The 19178-nt window shown below is 39.0% G+C and overlaps 1 protein-coding gene across 2 annotated transcripts in view; it reads right to left on the bottom strand.

The window, feature by feature from the left end:
• Positions 1 to 1150: 1150 nt before the first annotated feature.
• The window catches only part of Ddx50 (DExD-box helicase 50), a 35665-nt gene continuing 17637 nt past the window's right edge, over positions 1151 to 19178 (bottom strand). Inside the window, exons 8-15 of one of the 2 annotated variants that reach the window (XM_048338907.1) lie at positions 18868 to 19017; positions 12841 to 13002; positions 12060 to 12179; positions 10998 to 11071; positions 10620 to 10779; positions 5523 to 5657; positions 4233 to 4277; positions 1151 to 1653 (exon numbers count right to left, since the gene is read on the bottom strand). In XM_048338907.1, the coding sequence (XP_048194864.1) occupies positions 1375 to 1653; positions 4233 to 4277; positions 5523 to 5657; positions 10620 to 10779; positions 10998 to 11071; positions 12060 to 12179; positions 12841 to 13002; positions 18868 to 19017 (1125 nt within the window). In that variant the 3' untranslated portion in view covers positions 1151 to 1374. The remainder of the gene's footprint in view (positions 1654 to 4232; positions 4278 to 5522; positions 5658 to 10619; positions 10780 to 10997; positions 11072 to 12059; positions 12180 to 12840; positions 13003 to 18867; positions 19018 to 19178) is intronic. The other variant, XM_048338908.1, reaches the window with a different exon arrangement.

The raw sequence follows: 19178 nt of genomic DNA, 5'->3' as shown, positions 1-19178 counted from the left end.
ACTTCTCAAGTATTTTGTTTTGTTGTTTTTTGCCAGTCCTGGGCTTGGACTCAGGGCCTGAGCACTGTCCCTGGCTTCTTTTTGCTCAAGGCTAGCACTCTGCCACTTGAGCCACAGCGCCACTTCTGTCCGTTTTCTTTATATGTGGTGCTGGGGAATCGAACCCAGGGCTTCATGTATACAAGGCAAGCCCTCTTGCCACTAGGCTATATTTCCAGCCCCAACTTCTCAAGTATATTCACCATGGATTTAGGTCACCATCATCTCTATCTTGGGTTACTCCTACAGCCTACTTTTTAAAAATTTTTATTACTGTTGATTGAACTCAAGAGTCTTGTGTATACCAGGCAAAAGCTATTCTATTGAGCGAATACAGCCTCAGCCCTCCTAGTGTCTTAGGATTTACTGGCCTCCAATTTGACCTCTCCAATCCAGCCTGATTTCTCTTAATACAAAAATCTTCCCATGTTACTTGTCCCATTAAAACCTCTAAATCTTTTCTTATTCCTGTCCTATGCCTACCACATGCAAATTGTACTGAACAGAAAGTCCTAACTTACTGAGTTCCTGTATATGCTGCTCTGTGTGCAAGCCTTCTAAACATTTCCCATCATACATATACACAACAAAATCAATATTTCCACTTTTCTTTCTACTGTGTATCATTTGCTTAAATAAAAAAAAAACCTTCCTAAAACCATATACCCCAACTGGGTCCTTAGCATTCCACCTCTATCTTTCTCTTACCTTTGTTAATTGCTTATCATTATTGCTTGTCATTATTGCTTTTCATGAAGATAGTGACTGTGCCTGTTCACAACTATATTATTGTGATTAGCAAAGCAATGGACACATAGCAGACAGTAAATATGCTGAATAAATTTAGGATTGTGCATTAATTATATAACTTTTTAACAAAATTTATTCAGAACTTAAAATGCTATACCTAATTAGCCATGCTACCAGCTTTATACAGCCCTTAAGGTAAAAAGGATATCTATTTTCTGTCATATAACATAAAATGAATGCTCTGAATATAAAAATATAAATACACCACATTTTATAGAATGTAAGAAACCTTAAGGCAAAATTGACTGCCAAGTCTTAGAACCAATTTTAAGAGTATACTGAGAAAATTCTCAACACACCGTGAAGAGAGATAATAAAAGATTTTTTTTTTATTATTCAAAGGTATAACTGGATAAGTAGATTTGTTACAACCATTCTGGTGAAATACTTTTTAAAAAAATACGACCAACTTCTTCGTAAATTGCAGACACATACCTCAACTATGATGACCTAATTTTTGGTGGATAATGTACATGATTAGGCAGAAATAGGCAAGCTCACACTGGTAGATTAACTGTCAAATGCTCAGTCAAAATTCCGTTTGTGGCCCCCACTTCTTGATCGATTTCTGTTCCCACTTCTTCTTCTACCATCTTGTCGACTTCCCGACCTGCTTCCCTGTCGACTCTGTCTACCAGACCGGCCACCAGATCGGCCCCCTGACCGGCCTGACCGGCCTGACCGGCCACTTGACCACCCACTCCTTTGTCGGGAATTCGATGTTGTGTTTCCATCATAATATTCTTCAATTTCAGGTAATTTGGCTGGCACTGAGAGTATCCAATCTGAATCATGCCAATCTGCCTGTAAGGGGAATTACCAGGATTAATATTAAATGCAAAATAGAAATCATAAGCCAGCAGTGAGTAAAAAGGCCCTTTTTTTTGGGGGGGGGGGAGGAAGCAAAGGGAGAAGTGTACGGGTGGGGGGCTTGAACTCAGGGAATGGGCACTGTCCCTGAGTATTTTTGTTCAAGGCTAGTGCTCAACAGCTTGAGCCACAACTCTTCTTCCAGTTTTTTGGTGGTTAACTGGCGATTGAGAGCTTTGAACCACAATCCTTGGATCCCAGCCTCAGAAGTAGCTAGGATTACAGGCATAAGCCACTGGTGCCTGGTTATTTTAAATTATCTATTAGCTAAAGAACCCCTCTGTTCCTTAATTAAAATGTCTGCAACAAAATGAAAACTAGAAAATGAAACAAAAAAGTTCAAAGTTCATTCAATAAAATTTTAGTCTCTGAAGAAGCTCTCAGAATCATTTCAAGACTGAATTCATACTTGATTTATATATTTCTGTTTGCTTTTTTTGTTTTTGAGACAAGGTCACACTATATAGCCTAGAATGGCCTCAAACTCATGATCCTGTTACCTCAGCCTTTTGACTGCTGGAATCACAGGCATACACTAACATGCCTATTTTACACATTCTAAAAGAGAGCATTATTTACTTTGTCAGCACAGAGATATGCCACTAATAAGCAATGAAGTATTTCGAGGAAGTACATTTAAGGAACCAAAAAATAAACTGAAAATGTGGATCACAAAACTGCCCACACCAGCCAAGAACTTGAAAAGACCTGGAAACAATTCGGAACTGGTATAAAACAATTTAAGACATATAAATAAGTTCTAATGGATCAGTCAATAATCCTATATATTACAGGACACAGAGATCACTTTTACTGGGTTGTGATTTGAAGCTAGTCCAAGCAAAAATATGCCAAATAAACAGACTAGTAATGCGCACCTGAGTCCCAGCTTAATGTGAGGGGGTAAGGCTAGATTTGGGCAAAAACATGAAACATTATCTGAAATATAACTGAAAAGCAAAGAAGGGATGGATGGCTCAAGGAAAGGCCTAGTATTCCAACACAACAACAGAAAGGAGAGAGAGAGAGAGAGAGAGAGAGAGAGACCATGTTAAAGATAAACATAGCAAAAGGCTTGGAATGTAGCTTAGGGTAGGATGTTTATCTAACATGCAAAAAGTTCTAGGTTGAATCTCCAGGATTAGCAAAAATAAAATAAGATAAATGTGGCAATGCATGAATTAGATATACCAATGTTCAGAGAAATCTTGTTTATAATAGCAAATTGGAATAACTTTCTGAAAAAGTTTCAGAAATTAGGATCCATGGGGATACACCTATAATCAAATTCTACAGGTCAATTAATTATTAACTATATAGTTGGCATAGAAATGTATACATAATATATACTGAATTTCTAAAATGACTAAAAATCAAGCTGGGATGTAGCCCAGAAGCAAATTGCTTGCCTAGAAAGTGCAACATCCTCGGTTTGATCTCCAATACCAAAAATGATAAGAAGGGGGCTGGGGATATGGCCTAATGCCAAGAGTGCTTGTCTCGTATACATGAAGCCCTGGGTTCAATTCCCCAGCACCACATATACAGAAAACGGCCAGAAGTGGCGCTGTGGCTCAAGTGACAGAGTGCTCAACTTGAGCAAAAAAAAAGAAGCCAGGGACAGTGCTCAGGCCCTGAGTCCAAGCCCCAGGACTGGCAAAAAAAAGAAAAGAAAAGAAAGAAAGGAAGAAAAGAAAAAAATACAACTAAAAAGAAACTACCTAAACAGAAAAACTAAAAATCATAAAATCCTATTCTTTCTCTCCCATTTTTGTTGGTGCCAGTCCCCAGAACCTGGAGATGATAAGCGGGACTTGTCTGCCCAAGCTGGCTTTAAGTCTCAATACTCAGATCTCAGCCTTCTGAGCAGCTACAATTACAGGCACAAGTCACCGGTAGCTGGCTCCAAAATAACCTTAATACTTACTCAAGTGGAGAAAAATGGTGGAAGAGGTGATATTGGCCAAAATGTATCGTACTCATAATCTGACATGTTGAACTGAAACCCCTTTGTATGAAAAAAAATAGTAATTTTAAGATAAATAGTAAACTATTTTAGCAGATCAAAATTTAAAATAAGAGGACTGGGAATGTGGTTTAGTGGTAGAGTGCTTACCTAGCATACATGAAGCCCTGGGTTCAATTCCTCAGCACCTCATAAGCAGAAAAAGCCAGTAGTAGCACTGTGGCTGAAGTGGTAAAGTGCTAGCCTTGAGCAAAAGGTGCCAGGGGCAGGTCTTGGGCCCTGAGTTCAAGCCCCAGGACTGGCAAAAAAAAAAAAAAAATTTAAAATAGGCCTGGCACTGGTAGCTCACATCTGTAATCCTAGATATTTATGAAGTTGAGATCTGAGGATCACAGTTTGAAGCCAGCACCAGCAGCAAAGTCCTTGAAACCCTTATCTCCAATTAATCACTTCTGGCTACAAGTGGCAGAGTGTTAGCCTTGAGCAAAAAGGAGCTCAGAGATAGGACCAGCAAAAAAAAAAATTAAATTAACTTAAATTAAAATACCTGTAATCTTTCTGATTCAGTTGTGGGAACATCAAAGCAAACACCCTAAAAGCAAAACAAAAACATCCTCATTTAGATACACAGGTTGATTTTTACTAACAAATAAGTATTTGTGATAACCTCATATTTACTCAAAGAAAACAATTATGTGCATTCCATGACTCCTAAAATAGATAATCCATAACAACATACAACAGATTTCCTAAATCTGAGAAGTATATCTAATCTACTAGAACCAACAAGATTTTCTAGAATTTTTGTAGACACCAAAATTCCATAGCCCTTATAAAATGATCCTTCTAAACAAATTCGTTTAAAAATTTAGTGAATGGCTACAGATAGAAGTCAGTGGTAGATTGCTTCCCTAACATGTATAAAATAATAAGTTCAATCCATAGGTGCTACAAAGAATATATCTTAAATTAACATTTAGTGTCACAAAGTTTCTCACATGAAAAGCTACACTGTTATTACATAATAAGACTAGTATAACCCAATGCATTTCCTCTGAAGTTTTGGTTGACTATAAATTGAAAGTTAATTTGATATTCAACAACTGGTTAAGCCTGTGTATCTTTTTCTTTAACCTTTCCTCTAAATTCTTTTGTGAAGGTGTATATTTTTCTCATATTTGACTCAATTTTTGTTGAAGTAAATATCATACCTTGAGAGTTCATTATTTCCAATAAATAATCTAGTCAATAAATTTTGTTAGAATGAACATGTGTTATATAGCTATCTGAATAAAACATGTTTTCTCAAAACCATTAGAAAAAAATAAAAATAAGTCACTAAGATGACCATTTTAATCATGCCATATGACTGTCCTCACTAGCAACCAATAGCAGTTAAAAAATACTGTCAGGCTGGGGCATGGCTCAGGTGGCAGGGTGCCTGCCTAACAAGCTTAAGTTAGATCCTACTACCCAAAAATAATAACAATAAAAACCAAAATTGTATCTTCTTTAAATTATTGTTTAACTGTTGCAAGCATAAATTACTAAGTCCTAGAAAATCAAGATATACAATCATACATGACAGATCTACAATGCCAGAAACTTTAATAACTAGGGTATTGATTAAACCAGAAGCAAAATTACAGCTCTGAATAAAGTATCCTTTATATAATTCTCCAAAAATGTAAGTAGATATGAACCAATACTAAGAAGAAAAAAACAGTATTATTCATTACATCAGGCTCCAAAAAAAAGAAACAGAAAACTTCAGCAGTCTCTATGTACATTTTTGGTATTTGATTAAAAGTCTTTACAAGTATTTAGAAAAACTTACCATATTTCCTTTTAGGAGGCACATTCTGGTAATTTGGGATACAGCATTATTACTCAGCTTTCTGTTAAGTTCTTTCCAAGCACAATTGATATCCTGTATTTCTTCTGGGCTTTCTAGAGTCATGGTCACAAACCCCTTAAAGAATAGAAGTCACACTGCATTTGCAAAAAAATCAGTAGCAGCAAAACAGTAAAGCTCTAAGTCTGTATCCCTTCATGACACAACTCTTCATCTCTTATGAGCCAAGAGTATAACATGGGTGCTAAAAAAATAATCTTTTTTGAAAATGTTAGACCAATTTTTAAACATCATTGAAAATATCTTTCTGTGTATTATTGTTAAGGTTATATAAAGACGATTCTAACCATTATGCTTTAAGACTTAAATTTGGTACCAGTGGTTAACACTTAAAATCCTAGTTACTTAGAAGATTGAGATGTGGAGGACTGAGATTCAAAGCCAGCCTAAGCAGGGCAAAGGTTAGTAGACTCCGTCTTCAAAATAAGCAGCAAAAAGCGAAGCCCTAGGTTCAAACCTTAGTTCTGGGGAAGGTAGGAGGTGGGAGAGATATTAAACCAGAGTACTTTATTTATAAGTTGAGCTATGGACCATGACCTTCTTTTGTTGTTTTTTGGTCAGTCATGTAGCTTTAACTTGGGACCTGGGTGCTGTCCCTGAGGTCTTTTTGCTCTAAGATATCGCTCTACCACTTTGAGCCACAGCTCCACTTCTAGTTTTCTGGTAGTTAATTGGAGAGAAGAGTCTCATGACCTTCCTGTCTGAGCTAGCTTTGAACCAAAATCCTCAGACCTCAGTGTCCTGAGTAGCTAGGTTTACAAGTATGAGCTACCACTGCCTTAATGGATCATGAATTTTTTGTCTGGGTTGGCCTTGAACCTCCCCAAGTCAGCGTCCCAAGTAGCTACAGTAAAGCTACCATGTTGGATTTGTGAACTATGTTCCATTATCTGATACCAATCTGGAATCAATTATATATATATAGTCTCAGAAACACAAACACCCTCCTTGTCCACACATACAGTAGTCCTTAAATTGCACACTACTGTGTTTACTATACAGAATCTATTGCTCAGTTTCATGGTTCCATAGCAACCTCAAAATGAATAATTCTATGTTGAAAATGAACTATGCTGAACATGAACTATGTAATTTGTGGAAGGGACAGGAAAGAAAACTGGGAGCAAGAGAGAAAAGGGTGATGTTGTCCAAAAAGAAATGTACTCATCACCTGACTTATGTAATTGTAATCCCTCCACACATCCTTTATAATATAAACAACTAAAAAAATAAAAATCTCACTGGACACTATGTTGAAAATGAACTTTACAACTTGTGGTTGGGGATGGGAGGGAAAACTGGGAGTTAGGGAAGAGGTGACACTGTCCCAAAAGAAATATACTCTTTACCAGACTTATATCACTGTAATCCCTCTGAACATCAACTTTTTTTTTTTTTTTTTGCCAGTCCTGGGGCTTGGACTCAAGGCCTGAGCACTGTCCCTGGCTTCTTTTTGCTCAAGGCTAGCACTCTGCCACTTGAGCCACAGCGCCACTTCTGGCCTTTTCTATATATGTGGTGCTGAGGAATCGAACCCAGGGCCTCATGTATACGAGGCAAGCACTCTTGCCACTAGGCCATATTCCCAGCCCCTGAACATCAACTTTTTAATAACAGTAAAAAATTAAATAAAATAATTGTTTAAAAAAAGAATACTTTGTGGTATGTAATAAACAGTATAGTACTGTGCAAGGTAAGGGTTTATTTCCCTGCAGGCAAACATAAATGTTTTTGATGGAATAATTCAAATCTGAATAGAGACTAGATATTAAATGACTAATGAACTTTTTTTTTTCTAGTCCTGGGACTTGAATTCAGAGCCTGGGCACTGTCCCTGAGCTTCTTTTGCTCAAGGCTAGCGCACTAGCACTTTAGCCACATTACCAGCCTAATTAAAGAACTCTTTGTGTGTGCATGCCAGAATTGGAGCTCAAACTTTGGTGGCTATCTCTCTCTCTTTGTATCTGTCTCTCCCAGCCTTTTCACTTACAGCTGGTGTTCTACCACTTAAGCTATACTCTCTTTTTTGGCTTTATGCTAGTTAATGGAAAATAGACACTTCAATATTTGTCTGCCCATAGTGGCTTCAAACTGAGATTCTCAGATCTCAGCTTCCTGACTAGCTAGGAGAGGCATGAACCACTGGCACCTGGCTAGTACTACTACTACTTTTCATGTACAGAGACTAAAATACTATAATTATGTAAGTGAATATTCTTATTTCTTATCTTTTTGGGGGGCTGGTCCTGGGGCTTCAACTTAGTATGGACTCTGTCCTCCCTGAGCCTCTCTATGCTCAAGGCTAGTGCTCTACCAGTTGAGTCACAGTGCCACTTCTGGCTTTTTCTGAGTAGTTTATTCAAGATAGTCTCACGAATTTTCCTGCCCAGCTTAGAACTGTGATCCTCACATCTCAGCCTCCTGAGTAGCTAGGATTACAGATGTGAGCCACTGGTGTCTGGCTTATTTCTTATTCTTATCCTTTTATATTCTGTACCATACTAGGGTCTCAGGTTCTCATTTGGACTTTGGCTCCAGGCTGCCAGTCTATCACTTGAACTACATGTCTACTTCCAACTTTATGCTGGTTAATTGGAGACAAGTCTCTCAGATTTGTCTGACCAGGCTGGCTTCAAACCATGATCCTCAGATCTCAGCCTTCTGAGTAGCTACAATTATAAGTGTGAACTACTGGTGCCTTGCTTAAATATTCTTTTCTTTCTTGTGTGTGCCAGTCTCAGGGCTTGAACTCAGGTCCTGGGAGCTGTCCCTGAGCTTTTTTTTCTTTCCTTTTTTTTTTTTTTTGCCAATCCTGGGGCTTGAACAATGTCCCTGGCTTTCCTTTTGTTCAAAGCTAGCACTCTATCACTTAAGCCACTGTGCCACTTCCGGCTTTCCCTGTTTATATGGTGCTGAGGAATCGAACCCCAGGGCTTCATGCTAGGCAAGCACTCTACTGCTAAGCCACATTCCAGCCCTGTCCCTGAGCTTTTGTGTTCAAGGTGAGCTAGGGCTCTATTATTTGAATTACAGTTTTACTTCTGGCTTTGTAATGATTAACTGGAGATAAAGAGTCTCATGGACTTTTCCACCTGAGGTTGGATTTGAACCATGATCCCTCAGATCTCAGTGTCCTGAGTAGCTAGAATTACAGGCATGAGCCACTGGCATCTGGCCTGAAAATTCTTATTCTTAGGAGATGAAGTTGGGCATTAGTTTCCTTCCTTCTTCACTTCATTCCTTTCCTCACTTCCTTATTTTTCCCTCTGTATAGGAAAACAACAAAATGGCAGGAAACATGACATATTTCTCCAGAGTAACATTAAACATAAACAGGCTCAACTTCCCAACCAAACAGCAAACTGGATCAAAAAACAATCTAACAATTTATTGTCTCCAATAAACTCATCTCACATTCAAAGATAAACACAAATTCTGAGTGAAGGAACAGAAAAATATCTTTCATGCAATTGCATCTTGAAAGAAGGCCAGGGTAGCCATAATGGTATTCGATAAAATAAACTTCTCATTATAATTAGCACAAAGAGACAAAGAATGTCATTACATAAAAATAAAGGGAAATCTTATAGTAGTTAATATTTATAGGCACCAAACAATAGAGCACCTAAATACATTAAACAAACACTCTTAGACTCATAGAATGTCACAGACCCCAACACAATAACAGTGGGAGGCTGGGACTGTGGCTTATTGGTAGAGTGTTTGCCTAGCATGCAAGAAGCCATGGGTGCGATTCCTCAGTACCACATACAGAAAAAGCCAGAAGTCGCACTGTGGGTCAAGTGGTAGAGTGCTAGCCTTTACCAAAAGAAGCTCAGGGACAGCACCCAGACCCTAAGTTCAAGCTCCAGGACTGGCAAAAAAAAAAAGTGGGAGACTTTATTTATTGTTTCTTAGTTGTTGTTTTTTTAATCTGTTAATTAATTTATTGTCAAAAGTGATGTACCGAGAGAGGGGTTACAGTTTCATATGTAAGGCAGTGAGTACATTTCTTATCAAGCTTGTTACCTCCTCCCTCATTTTTCTTGGGTTTTTTTTTTTTTTTTTTTTTTTTTGGCCAGTCCTGGGCCTTGGACTCAGGGCCTGAGCACCATCCCTGGCTTCTTCCCGCTCAAGGCTAGCACTCTGCCACCTGAGCCACAGCGCCCCTTCTGGCCGTTTTCATATATGTGGTGCTGGGGAATGGAACCGAGAGCTTCATGTGTAGGAGGCGAGCACTTTACCACTGGGCCTCAGTCTAGTCTCAAACTCCTGCCTCAACCTCCCTAGTACTGGGATTATGGGCATACACCACCATGACTAGATGAGAAAACCCATTTCTAACAGAAAGTGTGTGTGCATGTGTGCATGTGTGTGTGTGTGTGTGTGTGTGTGTGTGTGTGTGTGTGTGTGTGTGTGTGTGTGTGTGTGTGTGTGTGTGTGTGTGTGTGTGTGTGTGTGTGTGTGTGTGTGTGTGTGTCTTGGGGTTTGAACTCAGGGCCTGGAACTACATAAGAAAACCCATTTCTAACAAAGTGTGTATCTGTCTGTCTGTCTTAGGGCTTCAACTCAGGGCCTGGGGCCCTTTCCTTGAGCTTTTCTGTTCAACTAGTACTCTACCACTTGAGATACAGCTCTACTTCCAAGAAATAGTTTTTTACTAGACAGAGAAAATAACATACTAAAGAAATAAATTAAATGCAACATTCAGTAATTTGTTACACAATAACTGCTATAGGCCAGTTTTTGTGTGTGTGTGTGTGTGTGTTTTTGTTGCCAGTCCTGGGGCGTGGACTCAGGGCCTGAGCACTGTCCCTGGCTTCCTTTTGCTCAAGGCTAGCACTCTACCTCTTAAGCCACAGCGCCTCTTCCAGGTTTTTCTATATATGTTGTGCTGAGGAATCGAATCCAGGGCTTCATGTATACGAGGCGAGCACTTTACCACTGGGCCATATTCCCAGCCCCTATAGGCCAGTTTTAACTTTCTATCAACATACACAAGTTTCTCACTCATTTTACCTTATCAGAGGTGATCAAAGATCGTGGTTCAAAGCTTGATGCTCCAGAAATATGTGCTAATGCTGCTGCCAATGCATCAACTGCCCCTTTCTCTTCAATCAGTCTTTGGGCTGATGGTCGGAAAAAATCAACAGCAGCATAAGAAACAGATGCCAGAGACCTATGGTTTAAAGAGAGTAATTTTTATTGATCAAGACATAGGGGACAAAGGAAAGAGAAGAGAATGAATAGGAAAGAATAATATTTTCACATTTTATTATAACTTAAATGTCTGCTGGGAAAACTGGTGTCTAGAATTTTCTGACATTTGACTAGGAGCTTAAAGATGAGTAGCCTAATACAAAAGAAAAAATTATTCAGCAAGGTCAGAAAGCATACCTGATGGCATCCATGCTTTTAGATTTAACTAAATCCATTGTAGAAGGAACACCTACACGTTTAAAAGTAATCCCCTGAAAATGAAAGAATTACATTAAAGAAAAATGGAAGTTGTTACGCTTTAATTCCTAAATTGATATAATTTGTTGAACTTTCATTTCTTGGAGGTCAAGATTTCCAAGCCATAGATGAAAAGATCTGCTTTTTCTAAAAATATCTTATAAATTCCAAAAAGAGGAAAAAAGAAACAAAACCAATTGAATTGTCCCCAAGATATAATCATAAGAGTTCATTTGCAAATCAAAGCTGAGTGACAAAATATAAAAGACATTGATTAAACCTATTTTTTTGTGTTATTCCATTTTGTTTTACAAAGTTTAAGAAGTACCATATAAAAATATACATCACAAAAGCAGGGGAAAGCCAGGCTTGCGGGCTCATGCCTATAATCCTAGCTACTCAGGAGGCTGAGATCTGAGGGACTCGAAGCCAGCTTAAGTAGGAAAACCTGTGACTCTTATCTCCAATTAACCAAAAGGCTACACAGGGAGCTGTGGTTCAAGTGGTACAGCACTAGCCTTGAGCACAAAACTTCACTGTAGGCCCTGAGTTCAAGCCCCAGGACCAGCACAAAAAAATCAGATATAAATAAATAAATAAATGCAGAGAGAAACATGAAGTACTACAAAAAAGTCTAAAAAAAAATTTAAAAAGGGCTACTGTGCCATTAACAATACAAATTTTTGTTTTACTGTCACACCAAAAGAATGTCATAATCACCCATCTACAATGCTGGACTGAGATAATGGAATCATAATATTCTTCTGCTTTTAGTAATAAGGGAACAATTCAAAGGAAAAATTAGAAAGTCAGCTCTTCTGTCTTCACAATAAAAGCTGTATAAAACAAGTCTTGCAGCTGATATAAACATGCTTCATGTTTCACAACCAATTTCAGTTTAAAGTGAGTTAGGTAGACTGACTTGTGAGAACAAATGTAAAAAGAGCTGTCTTCTAAGGCATCATTTAGATGATAAGGCTGAGATTATTTAACTTTACTTACTGCCTTTTGTTCCACATATCTTAGTTGACCTCTTTCTCTTGGTTGATAAAAACATACACAAATTCCAGTCCGGCCAGCTCTTCCGGTGCGTCCAGAGCGATGAATATAGGATTCAACATCCTAGAAATAAGGAAAAAAAAAAAAACTTTTCAAAACTTACCGAGTTCCACAGTTATTCTAGCATCCAAATCATAACAATTTTTATTTCATCCATTGTACTTTTCTTTCTTTTTTTGTGCCAGTCCTGAGCTCAGAACCTAAGCTTTTTTTACTCTAGACTAGTACTCTACCACTTGAGCCAGAGCTTCACTTTTGGCTAGTTTATTGGGTAGTTTATGGGAATTAAGAGTCTCATGAACTTTTCTGCCCAGGCTGGCTTTGAACTACAATCCTCAGATCTCAGACTCCTGAGTAACCAGAATTATAGGCGTGAACCACTGGTACCCAGTTCCTGTGTACTAATCAATTTTAATTTGTATGCTAAAATTTGGAGTAAAAGCTTAAAAATCTCTTAAGTTATATTTAAACTCTCCCAGAGTTCTTCATAATCAGCTTTTAAAACTCTTTTGTATGGTTTTGTTGGGCCAAGTTTCAAATCCAAACAATGAAGTTTGTCATTTATAAAAGTATATTCTGGTCATTTAACACCAAAGTTACAAAAATATAGCTAAAAGCAAGAACAAATGCCCTGTCATTCACATTCTAACCACCACCACTTTGTAAATAAAACATGAATTTATGAAAGTGCCCTTATTTTCCCCAAATCACTCCCATGTCCTACCTGTGGAGGAGAACTTTGAATCACCAGGTCAACCTCAGGTATGTCCAAACCACGAGCAGCCACATTGGTTGCAACCAAAACTTTAAAACTACCTTCTCTGAAGCCTTTCAGTGTAATTTCTCTTTGTGACTGTGCAATGTCCCCATGTAAACACTGGGCATTCTATTTAAAAAAGGGGGGAAAATGAAGCATACAGCTTATACTTACAAGTAGTATCATAACACCATCAGGTCTATAATCTTTTTAAGTTTTGTGTGTGTGTGTTTGCTGACAACAGGGCTAGAACTCAGGGACTTGTACTCTAGTTAGGCATTTTCTTTCACTGGTGGTACTCTGACCAGAGTCATGCCTCTAGTCTGGTCTGTGCTCTTTTTTGTTGTGAGCTTTGGCTATTATTATTTTAAAGACAGGGTTCCCAGGCTGCCCTTAAACTCAAGTACCTTGTACCTCAGGTTCCCAAGTATTGGAATTACACTTTAGCTTCTATTGTTTGTAATTATTTTGTTATAAACAATTGTAACCATGCTTGATTTTTTTTTATTTTTATTTTTGCCAGTCCTGGAGCTTGAACTTAGGGCCTGAGCACTGTCCCTGGCTTCTTTTTGCTCAAGGCTAGCACTCTACCACTGTTGGGGTTCAGCTTTGGCCTTGAGGGGGAAGGGCAATGCCCTTCCCCCAGCCCTGGGAAATGCGGAAGCAGGCCACAATTCTCTGGGTCCGGAACCAGAAGAACTGGCTTTGCAACCAGCCCCCAAACTTTCTCACCAGCCCATGTGCCCCCCAGTCTCGTGGGCTTTCGCCCCCGGGGTGGCGCTAGCCAGTTGACATTAGCTCATGAGGGGGTCCTATGACAAGCTCGCCAGCCTATCATCAGCTTTCAGGTTGATGACCCCTTTTCTCCTCGCCATCTACTATATCAGCTCTAGCCCCTCCCTATTAAATCAGATTTGCTCTCGAAGAGTCTCAGAGGTCCACGTATGCCTGGCTTTCTTCACGGGTAAGGAGGGGGGTAAAGCGATCTCATACGGCCCTGCGCACCTGAGGTCTTTCCTGAGCCCCCCCACTCCACCCTGGCCTTACCTGCAGGTCGGGTGACCAGGGGAGAGGGTGAGAAAGGGAGCTGTTAGCGGATAGCAGAGCCTGATTCCCCGCGCCAGGGGAGGCGACCCGAGCCCGAGCCCGGCATACCACTTGAGCCACAGTGCCACTTCTGGCTTTTTCTATAAATGTGGTGCTGAGGAATCAAACCCAGGGCTTTATGTATGTGAGGCAAGCACTCTACCACTAGACAATATTCCCAGCCCAGCTTGATTCTTTTTTTTTTTGGCCAGTCCTGGGGCTTGGACTCAGGGCCTGAGCACTGTCCCTGGCTTCCTTTTGCTCAAGGTTAGCACTCTGCCACTTGAGCCACAGCGCCACTTCTGGCCATTTTCTGTATATGTGGTGCTGGGGAATCGAACCCAGGGCCTCATGTATATGAGGCAGGCACGCTTGCCACTAGGCCATATCCCCAGCCCCCAGCTTGATTCTTATTTGACCAAAAAAAAAAAAAAATCAAACATTCCACCAAATGTTTGACACAAATGTAAAAAGAATTTACCACTAATGATTTGGTAGATATTCTGTCAGATGTTTTTTGTTATTCTTATTTACATTTTTTGAAGAAATGGGGATAAAATCAGGGCCTTACCGGTGCTAGGCAAGCACTCTACTACTGAGCTGTATCACTAGCACATTGTTTCTTACATATATATACATATTTATATGTATATAATTTTTTTTTCTTGGTGTTAGTCCAAGGGCTTGAATTCAGAGCCTGGGTACTATTTCTGAGTTGGTTTTGTTTTCATTTTTTTACTCAAGACTAGTCCACTACCACTTGAGCCACAGCTTTACTTCTGGCTTTTTGGTAGTTAATTATCAATAAGAGTCACATGGACTTTTCTCACTGGGCTGGCTTCAAATTATGATCCTCAGATATGAATCTCCTGAGTAGCTGCAATTACAGGAATGAAATTTGTTTTTATATTTTTAGATAAGGACTCATTATATAGTCCAAGATGGCCTTGAATTTATTCCTACTGCCTCTACCTTATGGCTAGGATTACAGTGGTGTCCCACTATACCCATGAGGCTTTTTAATATATAGTCACATTCTGTCACAACATTTACGTTTATCAATATAAATGATAAAGGTTTATAAAAATGAGATAATGCTGGGCACCAGTGGCTCACGTCTATAATCCTAGCATCTCAGAAGGCTGACATCTAAGGACTACAAGGGAGAAAGGGAAAGAGAATAAAGTCTTTTTTTTTTTTTTTTGGCAAGCAGTTCAGTTTATGTAAATATAGTTACATACATATTTTCATACATACCTGTTATTGAGGAAAATAAACAATTACATTAGCTCAAATTTTATTACAGGAGGCAGATACAAAACATTTAGTTAAAAAAGCTAACAAGGGCTGGGGATATGGCCTAGTGGCAAGAGAGCTTGCCACGTATACATGAGGCCCTGGGTTCGATTCCCCAGCACCACATATACAGAAAACGCCCAGAAGTGGCGCTGTGGCTCAAGTGGCAGAGTGCTAGCCTTGAGCAAAAAGGAAGCCAAGGACAGTGCTCAGTCCCTGAGTCCAAGGCCCAGGACTGGCCAAAAAAAAAAAAAAAAAAAAAGATAACAAATACTTTATTAAGATATGTGAAAGGAGAGACTAAGAGAGTTTCTTCTGCTGAACTCAGATTCTTGGCTTCCTCCCTGAGCTTTTGTGGCCAAGGCTGGTTCTCTACCACTTGGGAGAATACAGTCTTAATATTCAATGTATATATGTGAAAATGAAACTAGGTAAATCGAGGAGATTGTTGAGGTTGAGATGGAGAGAATGACGAAAAGGGTGACAATGTTCAAGAAGCAAAGTATTCTTAAACTGAATTAGAACCCCTTTTACAACCTCTTAGTAATAAATTAAAAATTATGAGTATCTGGAGCTCAGGATGTAGCTCAGTGGCTTGCCTGGTATATACAAAAGTCCTGGGTTGTCTTCAGCCCAGAAACAAAACAGGCAAAACAAAGCAAAACATTAACACTGTAATAGCTACTACCAACTATTATAAAATGTTGTATCCTTTTCAGTACTCATTACTTATTACTCATTACTCAATATTTATTTCATCAGTGTGCCTACCCTGTATATTATGAATCAAAATCATTGTCAATCTAATTAAAAACATTTCCCAATCATTCAATTTTCACTTTCATAATATTTAGGGAATTGACCTAATTGTTACATTATATTGTTATTTTCATACACCATCAGCTAACATGAAATGGGAAAGATAGTAACAATAGTCTTTGACTCTCTGGTTTCCACATAAAAACAAACAACCAGAATTTTATAAAAGGAAAGTCCACATATAACATCTGTGACAAAACTGACAAGGTATTGTAATGATTTTCTAAACACAGCAGGCAAGGGCAGGAGCTTATGTATGGGGGAAATGTGCTAGACTTAAAACAGCTGCTCTTAAGAAAATCTTCTCAAGCCAATTGTTAAAAACTGCAGCTGAAGTGGTGACTGTGAGGTGCCAGAGGTAACATTTTCAGGGGCAACAGCAACTCAGATGCTAAGCCCTATATAAATATCCTAAACTACCAAAGCAAAACTTCCTTTCCAGAACAAAGCCCCACACTAGGGAGAAACTGCTAACTCTAGAATCCAAACGAAGCATGCCAAAGATAATAAAACCTAAGAAAAGGGCTGGGAATATGGCTTAGTGGTAGAGTGCTTGCATAGCAAGCATGAAGCCATGGGTTTGATTCCTCAGCACCACATATATAGAAAAAAGCCAGAAGTGGTGCTGTGGCTCAAGTGGTAGAGTGCAAACCTTGAGCAATAGCAGCTCAGGAACAGTCCCCAGGCCCCAATTTCAAGCCCCAGGACTGGTAGAATAAAAGAAACTAGATAAAGCTATAGAAGGACACAGCTGGAGTTCGCTTGGTGTGAGACTTTTTCCTTTTTAACACTTTTATTGAGATATAATTTGCAAACTATATTTTTAAGCACTAACAATATTAGATACAACCTATACCTGGGAAACTAGAAAACTATTTGGCTCATGTCTTTCCAAAATTTCAAGTTCGGAAAGAATTTCATCTAAAATTGACCAAGAAGTTGGTTAAACTTCATATAAAGTAATTAGCAAGAAGGAATAGTAATATTCCCAGAGATAATGGAGGTGAGAAGGAAAACAATGTTCACAAACAAATGGAAGTATAACACATTGCTGACTAAGAGATACCTTAGCCAGGTGTCTGTGGCTTACACCTGTAATCTTAGCTACTCTAGAGGTTGAGATCTGAGGACTGTGGTTCAAAGCCAGCCCAGGCAGGAAAGTCGGTAAGACTCTTATCTCTAATAAACTTCTTGGAAAAAGCCAGAGGTGGCCCTGTCTTTCAAGTGGTAGTAGCTCAAGGACAGTACCCAGGCCCTGAGTTCAAGGCCAGAACCAGCAGAGGAGAGAGGGAGAGAGACACAAGAGACAGAGAGTCAGAGTGAGTAAATGAGTGTATGTGTGCAGTACTGGAATTTTTTTTTTTTTTTTTTTTTTTTTGGCCAGTCCTAGGCCCTGAACTCAGGGCCTGAGCACTGTCCCTGGCTTCTTTTTGCTCAAGGCTAGCACTCTGCCACTTGAGCCACAGCGCCACTTCTGGCCATTTTCTGTATATGTGGTGCTGGGGAATCGAACCCAGGGCCTCATGTATATGAGGCAGGCACTCTTGCCACTAGGCCATATTCCCAGCCCCAGTACTGGAATTTTTAACTCGGGGTTTCACACTTGCTAAACAAGTGTTCTACCACTTGAGTCATACCCTTCAGCCCTACTGATTTTTAAAGAAAAATCACTTACAGGGAAAAAAAATCACCTTGACATAATTCTTCATTAGTACTGGATTTTGAACTCAGTATCCCCAGCTTGTTAGGTAAGCAAGAACTCTAGCTCTTGAGTCACACCCTTTTTGTTTTACCTTTATTTTTTTTTCCAAATAGAATCTCAATTTTTGTACAGGGCAGCCTTGGACCACAATCTTCATACTCATTTTGTACACAGGTATCAGGCGTGTATCATCCCACATGGCTAGTATTATCAAGATAGAGTCTTCCTAATTTTTTGCTTGTGCTAGACTCAAAACATGATACTTCCAATCTCTACCTTCTGACCCAAGTAGCTGGAATTTCAGACTTGAGCCACTTCACCAGTTTTTGTTTCTTTTTAAATATAATTTTATTGTTATTAATAAGGTGTTATACAGAGGAGTTACCAATGTTTCTCACCCCCAAGTTTCTCTCTCCCATCTCTGCCCACAGTTACATAAGTCATTTTCTACATAGTGTGTACTGAATCACATGATTGTATTGTTTGTGAAATGGTACTGTGTGTTGAAAAGTCAGGACTTCATGTTTGCTAAGCAGGTGCTTACTACTTGACCCACTCTATCCAGCACGTTTTTGTGTTGGTAATTTTCTAGATCTCATTTTCAAAGCTGAAAAAAATTTACACAATTCTCTTCTATTATCACATTGAAAACCTCAAAAACATATTTTTTAAATCTATTCTGACTTCACAGATCCTCAGAGGCTGGATTTAAGTTTTTCTGAATTAGGACTTAATTCTGAGAATGACTACCAAGTTTAGTCCACAAAGAACAGTATCATTTTTTTTTTTTTTTTTTTTTTACCATTCATGGGGCTTGAACCCAGGGCTTGGGTGATGTCCCTGAGCTTTTTCGCTCAAAGTTAGTGCTCTACCACTTTGAGTCATAGCTCCACTTTAAGTTTTTTGGATGTTTAAATGGGAATAAGAATCTCACAGGGACTTTCCTGCCCAGGCTGGCTTTGAACCTCAATCCTCAGATCTCAGCCTCCTGAGTAGCTAGGATTACAACTGTAAGCCACCAGCAAGAACAGTATACTTTTGTTTAGTAATTTATCTGCAAAGTCTCACAGAAAAAGCATGGAAAAACTTACCTGTTTTATGTGTGGATTCATGGCCATTTCAGTTACATTCTTCTTGGTCTCACAGAAGATAATAGCCCTCCCTTCAGATCCACTGTAAACTTGAAGTACATCTCCAATAACTGCTGGCCTCTGAGACCAATGGCACTGGATTGCCAAATGCTTGGAGGGAAAAAAAAAGTGATATGTGTTTCATCAAAATTACTGGAAAACTGTTTCTTTTGTTTATGTTTTCTATCTGGTCAAAAATTGGCCTTCCTGGGAGACTGTAAGAAAAAGACTATCTCAGCTCCATTTAAACTTTTTTTTTTGCCAGTCCTGGA

Source organism: Perognathus longimembris, chromosome 2, assembly GCF_023159225.1.
Source record: "Perognathus longimembris pacificus isolate PPM17 chromosome 2, ASM2315922v1, whole genome shotgun sequence".
NCBI classification, from domain to species: domain Eukaryota; kingdom Metazoa; phylum Chordata; class Mammalia; order Rodentia; family Heteromyidae; genus Perognathus; species Perognathus longimembris.
This window is presented reverse-complemented; position numbering and strand designations above follow the sequence as displayed.